The sequence below is a fragment of the Cupressus sempervirens genome, chromosome 6 (assembly GCF_028749045.1).
Source record: "Cupressus sempervirens isolate cs-2001-9-10 chromosome 6, ASM2874904v1, whole genome shotgun sequence".
NCBI classification, from domain to species: domain Eukaryota; kingdom Viridiplantae; phylum Streptophyta; class Pinopsida; order Cupressales; family Cupressaceae; genus Cupressus; species Cupressus sempervirens.
Window position 1 is genome coordinate 689,150,895 of NC_143123.1, and position 18,031 is coordinate 689,168,925.

At 33.1% G+C, this 18,031-nt stretch overlaps 1 protein-coding gene across 1 annotated transcript; it reads left to right on the forward strand.

Moving 5' to 3' along the window:
- The first annotated feature begins 9,512 nt into the window (after positions 1–9,512).
- LOC149554073 (uncharacterized) lies at positions 9,513–12,245 on the forward strand. The gene is made up of 3 exons (XM_089789407.1): positions 9,513–9,955; positions 10,805–10,962; positions 11,158–12,245. Exons 1-3 carry the CDS (start codon positions 9,758–9,760, stop codon positions 11,900–11,902), a joined length of 1,101 nt encoding a protein of 366 aa, XP_089645533.1. The 5' UTR covers positions 9,513–9,757; the 3' UTR covers positions 11,903–12,245.
- Positions 12,246–18,031: the final 5,786 nt, after the last annotated feature.

Here is an 18,031-nt window from a genome sequence, read left to right on the forward strand (position 1 = left end):
TTGTTGAAGGTTGGAGCAGTTGTTGATGTTATTAATTGGTGAACTTGAGAAGAAGGCTGAGAAGAGTTGAGAAGAGGATAAGTATGATTGCTTGAAGGGTTACCAAGTGAATCAGAGACTGAGATAACAATGAAAAGGCTAAGAAGAGTTTAGAAGAGGATAAGTATGATTGCTTGAAGGGTTGCCAACTGAATCAGAGACTAAGATAACAATGAAGGTCAACCAGAGATCGACAAAATTTGAGCCAAACTAAGATCTATAATTGCAAAGTGGGTCATACTTGATAGATCAAAACTTGTCGTTACTTTCTAACCATTATATCATTATTGAAATCACTTAATCAAGGTTAACCTAAGAGCCATATGTAAATCCTTTAATCAAGGTGGTATTTTAATGGAATGTTCTAAAGTCCTCTAATAAGGCCACTCCTAATAGGGTGATTAAATCTTTTAACAAGGTCATAATTAATAGAGTGTTTTGTAACCTTTAATAGGGTTGACTCCTAACAAAGCTCACTTCAGAAAAGTGAAAAGTTGGTGACATGTAACTGGTGGTTTTTTCCCAAATTGGGTTTGCATGTTCAAGCCTAGTTTCAAACTTTTCTGAATGTTATATGTGATGATTTATTGTTGATTTTTACATTCTTCAAGTCTATTACATTTAGGATGGTGGAGTGCTAGTTGATTTTATTGAAAGTATACTAGAAAGACCAAGCTATTGAATGTTAAGATCTGAAATTGTTTAAGTGGTTGTTTGTTCAATTGGAATGTATGGACCTTGGATAACTGGTTCACCCCCACCGCCCCCCACCCCCAGTTATTCTAAACATTCTAACAGTCAAACATCAGCAACCAAACACTAGTGAGGTTCAGTAGACAAGCTCTGCCAAGCATCAACATGCTATTGAGAATTAGGTTGTAGGAGTCGAGTCACAAATAGTAGAAGCTGAATTCCAGAGAGATGAGATCCAACATCAGACACACAATGTTGAGGTACAACTAGAGATACATAAAGAAGATGAGCAAGTTGGATTGAGTGAATTACTACAATAAGAAAGAAGACTTGAACCTATCTTAGCAAAATATATAAGAAGGAATCATACACCTAATCAAATCATTGGAGACAAATATTCAGGAGTCATGACAAGAAGAAAGTTGAAGAATAATACATGTTTACTATTTGAGGTTGAGCCTAAATAAGTTAAAGATGCTTTAGATAATGAAGATTGGATTAAAGAAGTGAATGATGAGATTGATCAAATAGAGAAGAACAAGACATGGACATTAGTAACAAGGTCAAAGGATAAGAATGTGATTGGAAAAAAGTGGGTATTTAGAAGCAAGCTAAATGAGAAAGGAGAAGTCACAAGGAAAAAATCACTACTAGTTTGTAATGGATATGCACAAGAAGAAGGAATTGAATATGAAGAGGCATTTTCGCAAGTTGCAAGGTTAGATGGAGTCGATTCATTTCTTGCATGTGATGCTTACAAAAGTTTCAAAGTATATCAAATGGATGTGAAAACCTCATTTTTAAATGGAATCTTGGAAGAAGAAGTCTATGTTGAACAACTTGAAGGATTTGTTGACTTAAGTTGCAAAAAGCATTATATGGTTTGAAACAAGCCCCTAGAACATGGTATGAAAGGTTACATACTTATTTTGTGAAAATTAGTTCTGCAAGAACTAATGACAATAGCAATTTGTACTTGAAAAGTGAATCTAAGAACAAGATATTGCTAGCTGAAATATTTGGTGATGATATCATATTTGGACGAGATGATGTGTTGTGAAAATAATTTGCTGATGAGATAAAGAAAGAATTTGAGATGTCAATGTTTGGAGAGGTTAAATTATTTGTTGGTTTACAAGTTTATTAGATGAAGAGAGGTATTTACATTGTACAATCAAAGTATATCAAGTAGATATTGAATACCTTTGGAATGGAAGATTCAAGACTAGTTGGAACACCTATGGTCATTGTTCATAAACTTTCAAAGTATTGTTGATTATGATGACGTATATCAGACATTATAGAGGTCAATGATTGGAAAATTGTAATATGTTGTTTATAGTAGACCCGACATTGCATTAGATATTGGTATTATTGTTTTCTTTTTTGCTAATCCTAGGGAAAATCACATGATGGTTGTGAAAAGGATATTGAGATATCTAAAAGGTATAGAAGACTATGGTTTATGATATAAGAAGAGTGATAAGTTTCAGCTAAAAGTTTACATAGTTGTTGATTAGGCAGGAAATATTGATGATAGAAAGAGTACAAGTGAAGGCACTTTCCTTCTAGACAACAAAATTATTTCATGGACAAGTAAAAAGAAAAATTGTATTTCTCAATCTACAACAGAGGTTGAATATTTTGATGCAATAGTTAATTGTTCAAACATTGTGTGTATCAAGCAATTATTGAAAAGTATGAAGGAGGAGATTATTGAACCTGTTGTGATATATTGTCATAACACAAGTGCTATAAACATATCCAAGAATCTTGTGATGCATACAGAGACCAAACACATTGCAATCAAGTATCATTACTTGAGAGAATTAGTATAAGACAAAGAAGTGAGGCTGGAGTATAAACACAAAGGCAGATAGTTGATGTTTTCACTAAGGCATTACCTAGGATGCATAAGTGTATCTAAGAGGTAAGTTAGGGGTCATTCCTCTATCTGAAGAAAACTAAGAAGCGATGCAACATTGCATCAATTGTTATGATCAAAATATCTTATAGATTGATGTAGGAGGTCACACTTTAGGTGTTTCCTAAAGCTCTAAAAAGATGGATAGAAACATGAGTTGATGAGGCTCCAAATAATCATGGTCAAAGATGACAGAGGGAGTGATTATTCAAAGATCAATTAGAAAGTGACAAGAGGATGATGTGTATAGACTTGATGATGTCTTTGGCATTGTTGACAAAGAGGGAGAAATGTATGCAATTACCATACAAGTTATAGACAAAGAGTGAGATGTTGTGTTATCGTCTAGTTACAAGAAGTGATGTTAAAGAGGGAGCCATTGCAAGTGCTAATACAACTGGTGTTGGAATGAATAATTTGTAATTGGTATCATAGATGAAGAAGTGTAATATGGTGTATGGATGAGAATTAGAATGGAACTAAGGATACTAATGAAGATTTGATATAGAATACAGAGGGAGCTAATAGAGTGAAAATCATGAGAAAGTCTTTTGCATTTGCAAGGTAACTAGAGGTGTTTCCATCAATGCCAAAGACACATTTTTTTGGAAATTGCAATTGGAACAATTGTTATGTTTTCATTGATGTCAAACCTTACTGGTGAGGCATTTCCTAATAGTGTAGAGTGTCATATTAGTTGATTGATGAAGAGGATTTGAAAAGAGAGATAACTAGATGCACTAGCAAAGATGTTGAGTGAAGAGGAGTAAGTATGATGGAATTACAATGGGAACTTGATCAGTTAGTCTTTGACAAGTAATGGGTTGTTTGATCATTATATAAAGTGAAATGGACAATTGAGTTGAAGTGTAGAAGATCTCTTGAGTAAAAAACTAAGCTTGATTGAGTGCTAATTTTACAAGGTCGATGAAGAATTTGAAGAAGAAGATTAAGAAACTTAAGAGATAGTCGAGCAAACAATATCAATTGAGTGATAGTTATGGTCAAGCAAGATAAAGGAGAAAAATGAAGAAGTGACTAAGCATAGTGAAGACAAAGTGATCCAGTGTAAGTCAAGCAAGATAGAACAATAGAGAATGAGCTACCCATTGTTGACCAAGAAAAAGAACACAGTGATGACCGAGTGTCAGTAAAAATATAGTTTGAGAAAAAATCAATTTTTGAGGATGACATAGTTGAATTTTTGGATTGGTCAAAACAAGTGAATGATAAGGATTGATGAGCTAGCATATTTAATACACAAATCAATTTTGTTAAGTGGTTTATGGTGTGGATTTTTAAAAAAAAAGTTTCTAGAAGTTTCAAGAAAGGAGAAGAAGGACAAAATGATGGATAAATTCAATGAATATGATCAAATCCTAAGATCTAAGGTGATGTTTAAGTGGAAAAAGATCAAATCTAACTATTTAGGCAAGCACAAGAGATAGTTTAGTGTTGGTTGGTTTATTGTTAATTGGCAAGTTTGTGAAGAATAGAGTAGCGAAGAAAAAGTAATAAGATTGGTGAAGTGTGATTGCTTGAAGGGTTTCTAAGAAGATCATAGATGGAGAAGATAATGAAGTCCAGTCAATGAACCAGCAAATGAGCCAAATGGAGATTTGAACAAGAAAAATGAGTTGTATGTTAACATATCAAACCTAGCTATTACTTTCTAACCATTGTGGTAGTAAAATCCTTTAATCAACATGACATTCTAATGGAATGACCTAAATATCTCTAACTAAGACACTCCTAATAAAATGATTAAATCATTTACTAGGGTCACACCTAACAGTATGTTTTGTAACCTTTAATAGGGTTGGCTCTTAACCAAGCTCACTTTAGAAGAGTGAAAAAGTGGTAGCATGTTACTTAGTGGTTTTTCCCAAATTGTGTTTCCATGCTAAATTCTGGTGTCATATATGTGTGAATGTTATTTTCATAATGCATGTCATTTACTATTATTTATTTATGTTAGGAGGCATATACTAAACAAAGAGCTAAGTGATGAATGAATAAGTTGAGTTGTTGATGAGCTGCTTTATTGGCTGAGTATTTTTATGAGTTTGTATAAGTTGTTTGAAGTTGTCAAAAGTTGAATGTACATCTAGACCTGAGGATAATATATTCACCCCGCCTCCCCTACCATATTAGTTATTCTAATCATTCTAACACTCTACCTCATTTCAATTTTGATCCTGAGGGGCGGGAATACTCTATCATTTATTACGATATGGCTATGTATTCTCTCAGGAGCATATGCTTGACCTTTTCTATTTTCTCTTGATTCAACTATCTCTCTAGATCTTATGCTTGACCTTTCCATTTGTTCTAGTTCTATTTATCTCCTAGTGTTTAGTTATGCTACTAGCTAACTGTTCATTCAAGATTTTATATCTCTCTGTACACGTTCTTCAGAGTCAAATCTCTCTCTTAGCTCATATCTTCTATCTTCATTTTTTTACTTAATGTGTTACCAGATCAATCACACATTAATCAAAGACAAGAAAATGTAATCACCCAAAAATGGTCATCTAGACTATGAGCCCTCTTTCTAGAACTTTTTCTAAATTTATTCATTACTTATCTTTTATCAAATCCTCATTTTGTTATTTATCCAATTATAACCTATGGTTTGACCATTTTATCCTATCTTTATTTAATTGAAAGAAATTTCTCCCTTTTAATTAAATAAATCACCAAAGTCTCACTTATCCTAAGTGTATACAAGAAAAGCATTATTCCTATTTTAAAAATTAAAATAAAAGGCATTTGTGTCTAACATGAGGGGAACACTTTTCTATGTGAGAGGAATTTTTTATTTTCAAAATAGCTTTGATTCTCCTCTACACATATTTTACCTCTTAAACATCATCTTTGATCTTTCTTAGGTGAGATTCTTGTACACATGGGTCACTCAAAATGTATTTTCCACCCTTGATTTTGCCTCTTAATCTGTGCCATCCATTTTTCTTTAAAATGAGCTTCTCTCCTCACTCTCACATCTCTTGTTCACTTACGCTAATGTTATGTTGCAGGTTTTCTTGGTGATTTTAGAGCATTTGGAGCACTTGTCTTGCATTTACTTTGCATCCACTTTGCATTTTCTTGGTTTACTTGCATTGTAACTTCATGGCATTCTTATCTTAGTTTCCCTTATGCTCTAACATAAATCATATAGCTTAACTAGGAGGCTTTGTAATACTCTCATTCTTGTTAGTTTTTCTTGCATTTGCATCTCTCGTTTAGCTTGCATCTTACATTTCATGTCATATTTGATTCTTGGATACTAGCATACTTTCTCTTGTCTTGGAATCTCTCATTTTATGGTGCACCTTGCAAGGGTTGCATACTAGGTTCATCTGAGAGCCATACTCTTATAGATCTTGCATGTTATATATAGGAAGCTATAAACCACTTCTTAAGACTCCCTGTTCCATGGGATCTTTTGAGTGTAATGGTTTATAGAAGTGTAGCCTATTTTTGGTATACATCACCCATGAAAAACATCATCTAATAACATATTGCATATGCATTAGTTGCTAGCGCACTGGTTAACACATTGAATGAACTTGGAACACTCTTGGTAACATAAGGAGGAGTTATAAAAGATAGAGGGATATATGAGATATCAAGAAGAAAGGGGGACATGATAAAATACATAAAAGGAAAAGATAGATGAATGACAAAAAGATAAAATGAAAGGAGGTTGTAAAAGACAAAAATGAAAGATGAAATTGACAAAAAGGGGGAGAAATGGATATAATGAGGAGAAATATAAAAAAAGAGGAGACATGTATAGAAGATGAAATAAGGTAAGTGAAAGGGGGATATGTTGGATGGAGGAAGAGAAAGAAAAAGAAGGAGATTAGACATGAAGAGGAAGTGTTGAAGAAATGAATCCAACAGACTAGGTAGGCAAGCCAAAATGAAAGCTAGGCAACACATTGTTAGGGGGAGATCCAACAAAGATACGCTAAGTCCACCTTTCGGTGCAATGGCCTTTACCGATACAAGCCAGATAAAATTGATAGTGTGATGGTAGAAATGCTAAGTCCACGAAATATAGAAATGAAAGAAGGTTTTGCCATCAATGCCACAGGGGGAGATTTTTGATCCCACAAGTCTCATGGGCATGGAGATTGTGAAATATAAAGGGTGTTGTCATGGATTGGCAACCAGTAGAAGGAAGAAGATGTTAAAAGGTAATATGTTCACCGATAGAAGAATAAATCCGTATGCACTCATATACAACACACCACCATCAAAAAATAAGAGTGAAAGAAAATTGATCCAGATCATCAATGAAGTGAGACACCACATATGTGACAGGGGAGAGAAATGGGTAGAATGGATGTGACAGAAGCAAAGAGTGAAACGAAAAAAGAAGGCATGGACAAAGGCTACTATTAGTTCATAGACGGATTGGCAAGACTACTAGTCTAGACCCTTGGAGTAGGGTTCATGGGTTTCCTTTGAGCAGATCAGACATAGAATTCAAAATTTGAATTTGAAATCGAGTGGGATATTTTTATGGGTAACTATGCCCTGACATCGCAGAACAGATATAAATGCACATGACACATAAAAGTAGTGTTGTTGTTGTTGTCGTAAGGACACAAAGTGTTGGAAAAGAAGTCAGAGAGAGAGAGAGAGACAAGTGTGTGGAACAACACACAAAGCTGATCAAAGTGTAAGCTAGTGAGTGAAGTAGTTGCAGAGAAAGAAGATAGATCCACAAGTTGTTTAGAACAATCAAGGAGATCAATGAGACCAAAGAACTCACTAAGTTAACAAGGAGATCAATGCATCTTTAAGGATATGCATTGGAGATATACAAGACAAGCTAGTGCCACATTTCAGGTCTTATATAGTAGATTTCTTTCTACCACTACATCTAGTTGTTGCTCTTAACAAGGCAAGCTTCAATAGCAAGATCATTGTAAAATCCTCTAACAAGTTATAGACATTCTTAACAGGATGTGTTTCTAGAAGAAACAATTGTAGCTCTTAATAAGGCAACCCTTTACATGCATTATAAGGGCTAGTTGATATGTTGTCCCCACCATGGTTTTCATCCTCTAATCAAGGGTTTTCATGTATAAATCTTTGCGTTAACTTGATGAATGCTTTTGTGTTCAAATTTACTTGCTTCTACTTCACTACATTTATCTAGGTTCTAGTTGTTAAGTGGTTTGTATTTAGTTTGCTTGGAGTGGTTAAGATAGTAACCGGTTTTGAAATCGATATTGATTTACCCACCCTCACTCCCCCTTCTCAGTACTGGTTGGGACCAACAATGTGTTAGTAAATTAATATTATAACATATTATGATATCGACTTCTAATAATCAAATGCATTTTATGAAAATTTCCAATGAGAAGTTTAAGTGCAAAAAAATCCATGATTGTCTCAACTCTTTTACCTTGTATCTATTAACTTGTTTCAAACCTTTCACATCACCACATGAAATAAAATTCATATTATGTTGGTTTTTTCTAAATAAACCTTGATTCTGCCTAATTGAAGGTATTTGATCAAGGTTTGGGAAAGTTACACAATTCAACCCATTCATGGTAGATCTAACTAGTGCTTCTTAATGTGAACCAAACTTTCATTCTTAGATATGCATCAGCCAAATCGATACGAAAGGTCGCATTTTGTTCATGAAGAAATCACATCATTTAAATAAAAATATGAAGTTACAATTATATTAGACTCTAAAATTGAAAACTCAATTGTCTCAACTATTTTACCTTGTGCCTATCATCATATTTCAAACCTTTCACATCACCACATCAATCAAAATTTACATTACGTAATTTTTTAAATTAAAACTTAATTCCACCTTATCCAAGGTATTTGACCAAGATCTAGAAAAGTCCAAAAGTTACAACCAATGTATAGTAGATATAAATGCGCTTCTTGAAATGAACCAAAATTTCATACTTAAGATATACATTAGTCAAACATTTTGTATAGATATCAAAGGTTGTATTTGTGTGGACAAAAGAATCACGTTATATAGATAGAATTGTGACATTACAATTATATTGGACTCTTAAATTGAAAAATCATATCTCTCAACTCTTTTAAATTGAATATATTATCATATTTCAAACATTTCACATCATCATACCAATTCAGATTCATACTATGTTGATTTTTAAAATAAAGCTTCATTCCATCCATTCCAAGGCATGCATTTGATTAAGGTGTGGGAAAGTTCAAAAATCCAATCCATGCATGGTAAAATCTAAATATTGTAATGTGAATCAAATTTCCATACTTGAAAAATGTACGAGTCTAATAGCTTAATTAGATACCAAAGAAAAAAATAATGCTATTTAAAATATATTATGAAATTATGAATACATTATATTCTAGAATTGATAAGAAAAAACAAAAGAAATTAAGTCAAGAGAGTTATCCAATTATATGAGAGGTTTTTTTTTTTTCATTCACCCTTCTACATCATTAATGATGGTCTCAATTTTTGACCTTTAATCTACTAGTTCAAACCTTTCATATCAACACACCAATTAAAAATCACATCAAGTGATTAGCATATAAGTTAGAATACTATTGACTTAATATTTAGTTCAAACCTTTCACATCATCACACCAATTAAAAATCACATCTAAGTAATTAACATATCTGAAGTTAAAACTGTATTGACTTGATATTTAGGAAGATATTTTCAAGGTGTACTATCATTAAGCAATAGCAATGGAATAAGTACTAAGCTCAGCGTCAGAAATTAACCCCTTCAAAAAACATCTGGAAGTCGAACAGCCAGACAGTCCAATCCTGTCTTAGAAATTATGATGGACAGAGGAGGAGCCCGCTATTCATACGTATCTTGGTTAAGAAAGTCACGATTTCAGATTGTCCAAGGGTAAACGATTTCAGATTTCCTCCAATCTGGATTGAATTGATTTAACACTCCACAATGGCCGCTTATTCAATGGCCGCTTATTCAAAGACCACGTTTTTAGAACCGTCCTTAAATTGAATTAAATGGAGAAAAATTCAGCCATTGTTCAATTTTTTGTGCAAGTCTTCAGTGGGATTTGTGGAGGAGAATTGGGAAATTCGGCATGGAGGGCGAGTCATCACAGACAACGGAGAACAAAATAGCAGCGGCTCTTGCCCAGCATCCATGGACGATCGTCACTACTGATAAAAATGGCATGAAAGCTCTTGATTTGAGCAGCTTTCTGGTGGACTCTGTTCCACCATCTATTTTTAATCTCAACTTCATTCTCAAACTTGATCTCTCCAACAATAATCTTCAGGTATTGTTGATCTCTCAGTTTCTTGAACAAAAAGATTTTTATAATCTATATGAAACTATCAAATATTATGCTTCTGGATCATAATATTTGATAATATTTAATAGATCTTTGCAATATTTGATAATATTTGATAGATCTTTGCAGTTTACTAGTTTTTTGGGGCTGTGTTTATTTGTTGGTGTTCTTGTTTTAGGAAATATTTTGGAATATTTGTTATATTCTCTAGTAGATATTGAGAGCTGCTAGTAGGAATCGAGTCACAAAAGTTTATGTATCCGAGCTTTTGAATTGAGCTGTAATATCAAATACCAAACAAAATTAGAACTGATATTGCTGGGGTGTGCTGTTAATGAATCGTAGTTATTTTTATTAAAATAACAAATGAAGTACAATATCCACATAAAAAAGAGAAAGAATATTTTAATATAGATTGTTCTTAATTTCTATTTTGTTTGGAAGATTTTCCATCATAAACTTATTGTTCTTAATTTTTATTTTGTGTGGAAGGTGTTTCGGCTAAGAGCTCCAACTTTTTTGAACTATTACATTCAGCACAACTTAATTTTTAAAAAGAATTCTCAAAGATCCTATTAAAAGAAATCTGACTTTAGACAATTTTATTGACCCGTGTATCCATAATAATTTTGTATTTGTTTTGGTTAGCGGATCCAAAATTGTTTTTACAGATGATTACAACTTTGTACAATATCAGGCCAACTTGAAAACCCCCAATAATAAAAAAATCAGGTTTCAGTTGAACTCACGTCAATTAGACCACAAAACCCTAGTAGAGCGGGAGGAAATGACCTGCTATCGATTATCTCTGAAAACTGGTAATTCTGGTTGCAGGTAATCCCAGAAGAGTTGTCGAATCTGGTTAGCCTGGTTCGCCATTCGAACCGTTTGACAACATTACCTCATTCCATCGGGAAGCTCGTGAATCTCAAATGCCTCAATGCATGCAGCAACATGCTTTCTTCGCTACCGCAAACAATCGAGGATTGCCGGTAAACTATCTCAAAAACTCAGAAAAAACCTTAAAACGAATTGTGCGCTCAAATTTCATCGGAATTTGATTCAAAATTACCGAAAATTGACCGCGTTTTGATTTTTTGAAGCGCGTTGAAAGATCTCTAAAAAATTCGTGCGCTCAAATTTCATTCAATATTACCAGAAATTGACCGTATTTGTGAATCTTACAGCGCGCTGGAAGAGCTGAGGGCCGATTTTAACGAGCTGGAGCAACTACCGGAGGGCATGGGATTCGAACTCGTGTATCTCGAAACCCTCTGTGTGAGCTCAAACAAGTTATGCCGCCTGCCGTCCTCTGTATCTCACATGACATCTCTGAAAGTTCTGGACGTCCATTTTAACAAGCTCCGAATGCTTCCTCAAGACATAGGAGCCCTAATCCATCTCCAGAGCCTAAATGTCAGCAGCAATTTCCAATTTTTTGTAGCCCTTCCCGAATCCATTGGCGCTCTCTGTAACCTCACACACCTCGATCTCAGATTCAACCAGATTTCCGCCCTGCCCGATTCCTTTGCAGGTCTGGAGAGCCTGAAACTGCTGAATTTAGAAGGGAATCCTCTGGTTGTGCCGCCATTAAAAATAGCCGAGCTCGGCGCAGAAGCTGTGAAGGGTTTCATGGCGGAAAGACTGCATATTAAGGTGCCTCAGAGAGGCCAAAATCAGGGAATTCGTAAAACATTGTTGCAGAAGTTGAGCAGAGGGAAATTAGGAATGAAGAAAAACAAGAACAATAATAATGAAAGTTCAGTTTTAACAGACGAGTATAATTACCTCTCATTACAAGAACAGGAAGAAGAAGATGGTTTTCGTTCTGGGACTCCTCGCTCGCCTCTCCGTCAATTTCTGTCGCCACGTCGGTTTTTTAGTCCACGTCATACACCTTCTCATCATCGCCTCAACGCATGTGGCTTCTAGTTTTCTCGTTAGCTCTAGTTGGCCTAGTGGTGGAGAACTTGTACTCTCGAAAGAAAGGTCACAAGTTCAAATCCCACTGGGGGGTAGGGTATGTACGCCTCGTTTGTAGCGCCAAGCGCCTCTCGAAAAAGAGTACGAGGTAGTCCCATATCATTGTCACCATACGTAAACCCAAAAACTATGGCATAGTGTCGTGGACTATAAAACCCACTTACTTACTTACTTACTTCTATAGGCGACGAATCTGGCGAACGTGTAACGGCTATAAATTGTAATTTGTTTCAGTATTTCTAATTATTTTCGGAGGAAATATTTAAATAAAATATTATAATTGTGATGTGAATATCAGGTTTTAACTGTGTGATTTTTGAGTCAAACTCATTGACCCTTGTTTCATGAGTAGTGATTCAACATGAATCCATCTCTCATGAGAATAAATGGAACACTTAGCACTCATTGGATCTAGATGATGCTCACAGAGGTGAAGCAATTATTGTGTTTTAAAAATTAGGTTGTGAGAGAATCTTTGTATTTTGTGGTTTATTATCAGTATAAAAATTTGATATGTGTGGAAACGTAGACGTACAAGTATATCAATATTTGTAAATAAAAAATATATAATAATTTTAATTTTATATATATATATATATATATATATATATATATATATATATATATATATATATATATATATATTTTAATTTGTCAAAAAATATATATAATGTATCTGTGATGTAACGTTTCGTCAGGGAACCCAAAAGAAGTTAACTTAAAGTTTCACTAAGTTTAACAAACATTTTTCTTTTTAATACAAAGATACAACAACAGTTATAGAATAATGGAAGCAATTAACATACACTCATACATGTATCAACAACACATAAACATGGTACAACTCTTAAAGGTCCCATGACGCCGAATCACATTTAATTTAAACTAATACTAAATCCTATTTATAATAAATCCACATCAAATAATAATATACAAGTATGAATCCATTTAAATAATATACAGTCATCTCGAATGCCATTTGGCAATAATCGTAATGCACCATCATCCACTGTACAGGTCACAGGTATGAAGGGTTGAAAGAATATACATCATAAAAATAGATTATTACAACATCTTATAAGATTCACGAAACTAAATATAATACAACAGGTATAACCATCCATCATAGTACACAAGAATAGAATGAAAGAGATGCAGAATAGGGAACTCCAACCATGGCAATCGAATGGTTGGATCTCAATGGTACAAGAAAAAGCACTACCACTAGACCTCGTGGTAACCCAAAAAGGTCCACTACCACCGTGCTAAGGAGATAGTCTCAAGTCTCAAACAAGATAACAAATGCAAAAGTCAAATTCAACATCTAAGTCAAGGAAAACCTAAAAGCAATCTAACTCAAAGGTACCAAGAGACAAAAGACATCTAAACCAAGAGGCAACAATAACATGTAGGGAGTCTATTATGCATGTGGGCAAGTATCATTGCACGAGCCAACTCTAAGGTTACCCGGCTAGTCTTTTAATCCTCCACCCCCCTAGTGACTCTATGTAGCACTAGTATCCTTTCGTACTGACAAGGTATATTAATGAGTCAGCTCTAAGGTTACTCAGGTAGTCATGTAATCCTCCAACCCCCTAGTAACTTTTTGTGCTACCAATATCTTATTAATTCATTTTAAACCCATTTAATAAAATGCTATCACTTATTAAAATAACCTACAATGGGTTCACATTAGCCTCTTTACGACCTTGGCCTCCATTGCAAGCCACTTCCCAACATGACATACATATAACCTACCCTAAGCTTAGTAAAGAAAAAAGATCTCCAAAGACCACATATCATAAGTTAGTTCTTAAAAAAGCAACTGACAAGCATTGAAATATCACTGATCAAAATCATACATTCCACCACTACAATCATCCTAATAGGATTGATTAAAAATCAAATACTCATAAACCAATCCACGTCATAACATGTCATCACTAAGAACAAATCATACAAACACCTCGGTCATATACAAGCAATTGAAAAGCAATCCAAATACAACTAGTTGAAGACTCAAAGGTTATATCAGATAGGTCACACCCGGTACCTACAATCTGCATAAAAAAACTACACATGTACAAATACATATATTCTAAACTAAACAAGCAATTGTAAGAAGTGGTACATCATGTAGATCTCAAGTAGTAGGTGACTACGACTCCCTTTTTCAACCACATCAGAAATGTCAAACATAAAGAAAACATACACGCACACCATACACATGCAAGTATGGGGTAAGTACCATAGAAACTGCATAAAAATCATTCATCTAACATACATTATCAAATAACTAAAAGTCACTACATGAACATATATATCATCATCAAACAATCATGAGACAACTGAAATAACTAACTATCTAACTATATATATAAACTGAATATGATGTAATATCCAACAATTTGGAAACAAATGTCACTGATCATCAAGCATAAACATAAAGCTGTCCTAAAAGAGTTCGACAATAAAACTAGAAAATTTATCTAGGGGTAGGCATTACATCCACTCCCCCTAGACTTAGGCTCGCTCCTAGAAGCCTACTACAGTGGCCAGGTATCTTAAATTCAAAGAATACTACCTACAATGTCACACAAAAAGCTCATTTAAGAACTAATACAAATAAGTTAACTATGTATACACGTTCAATCACTTAGAGCAATATGATTCTGGTTTAATAATAAACTAAAAACCATATTGATCCAACATTCATCTTTTTAACAAATATTGAAATATATCTCCTAAAACACTCCAAACAAAAGATCAACATCTCTAAATCCATCGAAAACATAAAAGTTATAATATATAGACAAATCGAAAGTCTAAATGTTATGAGTTTCCAAGTTTCATGTTCAAAAGTTTGACTGCTTCTAATTTTTCTTGTTCAAACTATTTAGGTTCAAGTTTGTAACTCTATTGAAAACACCCAAACAAGAACAACATAATGCTCACATAAACAATCAAAGACATACTACCTTAAAGCATAATCATAAGAAAATATGTCTAAAATCCAACTCACAAGTTTTACAAGTTTTTCCTTTTTCTATGTTTCAAGTATCAAGTCTAAAGTTTTGAAGTTTCAAGTGTTCAAGTTTGTAATAGATATGCATAACAATTTTAGTTTTGTTTAGGTTCAACTAGTTAACAACTAGTGGTGTTCTAATATACCCAAAGCTCCCAATGTAAAAATTTGGGCTCTGATACTAGATGTAACGCCCCACCAGGGAACACAAAAGAAGTTAACCTAAAGTTTCACTAAGTTTGATAAACTTTTTTTTTAAAGACAAAGATACAACAATAGTTATAAAATAACAGAAGCAATTAATATACACTCATACATCAACAATACATAAATAGGTTACAACTCTTAAGGGTCCCATCATAATGAATCATATTTAATTTTAATTAACACTAAATCCAATATTTAATAAATCCATATCAAATAATAATATACACGTATGAATCCATTTAAATAATATACAGTCATCTCAAATGCCACTTGGCAATAATCATAATGCACCATTATCCAATATACAAATCACAAGGTATGAAGGGCTAAAAGAATATACATCATAAAAATAGATTACAACAACATCTCATAATATTTATGAAAAAAAATATAATACAATAGGTATAACCATCCATCATAGTACACAAGAATATAATAAAAGAGATGCATAATAGGGAACTCCAACCATGGCAATCAAACTATCAAATTTGAATGGTACAAGAAAAAGCACAACCACTTGACCTCATAGTAACCCAAAAAGGTCCACTCCCACCATGTTGAGGAGATAGTCTCAAGTCCCAAACATGATAACAAACAAAAAATTCAAATCCAGCATCTAAGTCAAGGAAAACCTAAAATCAATCTAACTCAAAGGTACCAAGACACAAAAGACATCTAAACCTAGAGGCAACAATGACATGTAGGGAATCTATTATGCATATGGGTAAGTGTCATCGCATGAGCCAACTTTAAGGTTACCCGACTAGTCTTTCAATCCTCCAGCCCCTTAGTGACTCTATGTGGCACTAGTGTCCTTTCATATTGACAAGGCATACTAACAAGACAATTCTAAGGTTATCCAACTAGTCTTTTAATCTTTCGTCCCCCTAGTGACTTTCTGTGGTATCAATATCTTATTAATTTGTTTTAAATTCATTTAATAAAATGTTATCACTTATTAAAATAACTTGTAATGGGTTCTCATTAGCCTCTTTAGGGCCCCGGCCTCCATTGCAAGCCACTTCCCAACCTGACATATAGATAACCTACCTTAAGATTAGTAAAGTAAAAAGATCTCCAAAGACCACATACCATACATCAGTTTTTAAACAAGCAATTGACAAACATTAAAATATCATTGATCAAAATTGCACATTCCACCACTACAATCATCCTAGCAAGACTAATTGAAAATCAAGTTCTCATAAACCAATCCATGTCATAACATGACATCACCAAGAACAAATCATACAAACACCTCAATTATATACAAACGTCTAAAAAGAAATCCAAATACAACTAATCAAAGATTCAAAGGTTATATTAGATAGGTCACACCATTCACCACAGTTTCACACAAAAACACTAAAAATCAATAATAATCAATAGATCAAAACACCTCATAGAGCATACAAGACACATTACCATGATTGAGTATAAACGATTGTGATCAAAACATCATCATGACATCACAAAATAGAGCTCTTGAGCCTCTAATAAACATTCTGATTTGATCAAAATACTAAGTCAACCCAACACCCAATAATAAAATCACACATCATAAAAAGAGTACATACAAAAGTATTTTTCACAAAATATTAAGTTTAGAAAACACAATGGTTTAATTTTCATTAAAGGTTTTCAAGTTTTCATTTTCATTGTTTTCAAATATTACAGTTCATAATGTTTGCGATCTCAAATAGGGTTTCAGTTTCCATTTCTCTTGTTACCAAATTTACTAAGGTTTCTAAGTCATAAAATTCTCGTAGTGTCAAATCGCTAATGTTTTCAAGTCCACACAATTCTCAACACTTAGCAATTCATAAAAAGTTGTTTAACATTGATTTCATAATTCAATTCATTTCCAAAATATAAGATTCAATAAACTTACACATCACAGTTTTCCTCTTTTCAAGCATGATAGGTTGATAAAGTTTTCGTTTACAACTAGGGTTCTAGTTTTCATTACCAAAGTATCAAAACTACTAAGATTCTCAATTATTGAAAGATGTAATCAATTTCCCCTAATAGTAAAAATCATTTTCATATAAAATCAAATCATTAAGCAAAACCTGAGTTTACCTCTTTTTCCCAATTCACAAAACAAAATTTATTCAATTAAATCATTATTAGAGTTAAAATAATTAATTCACAAATAACCTAATTTTTTAATAAAAATGATAGAAACCATCCCCATACTCGTCATTTAAAAAATGAGACATAACTCCAAATCCATAATTTGCAAGTTTACTTTCCAAAATATCTTTTAATAATAATTTAATTAAAGGCTTTAATTAAATATTATTAAAATTTAATCAAGAATCATTAAATTATTAAAGTAATAATTTATTAAAGTGTAAATAATAAATAACACTAATCTCTTAATAATTATACTTTTTGAATTTAATATAATAAATTTTATTAAATTTATTAATAATACTTAATATCAAAGAAAGTATTAAATAATAATTTAACAAACAAAACAAAATTTAAAAAAACTTATATTATATTATTTATTTATTTTTAAAAAATAACAAAACATTTTAAGTCCACCTACTCTTTTAGAGAAGGCTTGTAGGCCATTGCAGTGGCAACATTGGTTGCCAAGGTGGCCTTGGCTTTCATGGAAGCTTTGGTTACCCACGACAGCTTTGGCCACCTTTGCAGCCAAGTTGCTATTGTAGCCAGTGGATGGGGAAGTGGTGACCCCGGTCCCCATTAAAATTTGATTTTTAAAATAAAAAAAATATTATTATTATTTTTTATAAAAACATTATAACAAAAAATAGATCCTCCCCGCTGAAAGTATTTTCATGTTTTCTGAACAATGATATGTGATAAAAATT

Bases quoted from the DNA above. Each gene is read 5' to 3' on its own strand.
- LOC149554073 (XM_089789407.1), top strand. From the start codon at position 9,758: ATGGAGGGCGAGTCATCACAGACAACGGAGAACAAAATAGCAGCGGCT. The intron at 9,956-10,804 runs GTATTGTTGATC...TTCTGGTTGCAG, and splicing joins TCTCCAACAATAATCTTCAG to GTAATCCCAGAAGAGTTGTC. The intron at 10,963-11,157 runs GTAAACTATCTC...TGAATCTTACAG, and splicing joins CAAACAATCGAGGATTGCCG to CGCGCTGGAAGAGCTGAGGG.